We start from the raw sequence: 2,167 nt of genomic DNA, 5'->3' as shown, positions 1-2,167 counted from the left end.
CATCTCCATTTCCCTGGCTTGTGTGACCAAGAGCAGAGAAATCGGAACTCCATGAATTGCTTTATTTCCCATTTCTTTAGTGAAAAGGTTAGCTTGGAAAAGGAGTACAGATTAGTATACACCCAAAGGTTAGCTTGGAGAAGAGGTTCAAGTTAGGATGTTAGGATATGCCCAAACTCTAGAAGGTTAGGAGGCAAAGCTTAGCACACATATGAAAAACTTTTCAAAGGAAAACTATGGCTTTATCCTTTACCTGGCCTACACAGAAGAGATTACTCATACTTGATACACAAGTGTTATCTGAGATTACTGTTAAACTCAGAAACGCCAGCAGGGTGCGCTAGAACTCTAAAGAAGACTACATTTAAAGACGCTACCAACTTGTGCCAGCAGCGGTCACTGTGGACAATTCTACCTCTCATCCAAAGTATCTGAATTGTTAAAGCAGACTACCTTTCCATGCAAAGGGAGGCAATGATCCAGTTTCTTATCAAGCTTCCAAGAATCCAACTGGACTTCTGCCTCTCCGAGGAAAGTGTTTCTGCCCAAACGACCATGATGCCATACTGAGAACTGCAACATCCTCTGGGCCAGGAGAGATTCTGGGATCTCATACTGTGAAAGAAAAAGAGAAGCCCCAGATGATTAGTTAGTGATAATTTCTCAGCAATGATTATTCCAAAATCTGAGCAACTGTATCCAAAGTACATAGTCCTAAATATCAAATTATTCTAGTCCCTATGCACTTTCAGTTTCCTCACTCAAAGCCTCCATTCACTCCGATTCACAAAAACCTACCATATCCATGAGAGGACCTGGAAATTAATTTTTCTTTGAGTGAGTGAGAGAACACTGGAACATTCCAAAAACAAAAGAAAACAAAACTGCCAGAGATGCCTCATCCCAAATGACTTTTTAAACAGATTTGTGGCCACATGAACCTCCAACTTCTCAATAATCCAAGAAAGCCAGATCATCGCCTTTGTTCCCTTCTCTGGGAGGTCAGAATATGGACAGATGCCCATAGTGTAACCCCAGACACAGACATGGCTACTGAAAACCATGTCAACCAGCCACACAGGAGAGGAATAGCTACAGCTTAGCGTGCAAAACAGAAGAAGTTCTCCTTCCATCAGGGTCTAGATACTTACTTTGAGAATCTCATCATATAGTGGATTAACGGTGTCCCGCTTGATGCTGGTTTTTCTTTTTCCTTGGCGGGACTTGTCCGGCAAAAGATAAGTCTTCACATACCTAGAAACCAAGGAGAGTACTGAGTAATTCACCATCTTTTCTCAACCCGTTCTTCACTTCTCTGCTCTCTGTATACAGATGCCATGATGAAATGAAAATGGCACATTAAGTCCTCTTAGACATGCCATTCTTGCATTTTCCCAATTCTGGCCCCTTCCACACATCTCCCCTGACCACTCTCAATCACACCTGCCTGTCCACCCAGGAAGTGATAACCTTGGATCAAGAGTGTCCAGGTAGATGCCAGGGTCTGAGCTCTCATCTCAGAGCATCAGTCTGGTTCCAGAAACACTCACGGATTAGAGCGCTTCTTGGCTTCATCAGCATAGGCCAGCTGGTGGCACGCCTTCACAAGGATGACCAGAGTCTGTGTTTGCTGCTCATATTTCAGGGAAAAGGCAATCTTGCCAGTTACAAAGATGTTCCCAAAATCGCCAGCTTCACTATAGATGCTCATCATGCTGCCAATTGTACTCTGAAGATAAAGCAAAGACAAACGTCTGCTCACATTTTTCCTCATAATAAAGCCAGTCACTCAAGAAAACAAAAGTTTCAAAAGCCCCTGCAACAAACCAGCACTGCCAAAAATCCTGTACCCAGATTATAAGAGACAGCTGGTAGCACACTCAAAGTGGTTCAAGTTAAGAAATCAGCTAATGGCTCACTTAGGATCTTAGCTTCTCCTCTTCCTCTCTTTTGATACATTTTATTGTTAATTTTTATCTATTCTGGAAGGTGAGCAAGGAGTAGAGATAAAGTGAATTTAAGTCCATTTTGGGTAAATGTTATATATGCTATAATATTGGCTAGAAGAAGACAGTTACTAATTAAAACAAGGTGCCTTAATTATCTGTGGGTTTTTTTAATCCCTTATTGCTATCAAGAACTGCAGAGAGATGTGAATGGGTCAGAA

The 2,167-nt window shown here is 41.9% G+C and overlaps 1 protein-coding gene across 5 annotated transcripts in view; it reads right to left on the bottom strand.

Moving 5' to 3' along the window:
* SYTL4 (synaptotagmin like 4) overlaps positions 1–2,167 on the bottom strand; it is a 63,564-nt gene that overhangs the window by 11,772 nt on the left and 49,625 nt on the right. For all 5 annotated transcript variants that reach the window (XM_025039040.1, XM_015596208.2, XM_015596210.2 and 2 more), the window contains 3 exons: positions 1,551–1,729; positions 1,152–1,254; positions 454–615 (listed from right to left, as the gene is read on the bottom strand). In XM_025039040.1, coding sequence (XP_024894808.1) covers positions 454–615; positions 1,152–1,254; positions 1,551–1,729 — 444 coding nt within the window. The remainder of the gene's footprint in view (positions 1–453; positions 616–1,151; positions 1,255–1,550; positions 1,730–2,167) is intronic.

This window comes from Pteropus alecto, unplaced genomic scaffold, assembly GCF_000325575.1.
Source record: "Pteropus alecto unplaced genomic scaffold, ASM32557v1 scaffold179, whole genome shotgun sequence".
NCBI lineage: Eukaryota > Metazoa > Chordata > Mammalia > Chiroptera > Pteropodidae > Pteropus > Pteropus alecto.
This window is presented reverse-complemented; position numbering and strand designations above follow the sequence as displayed.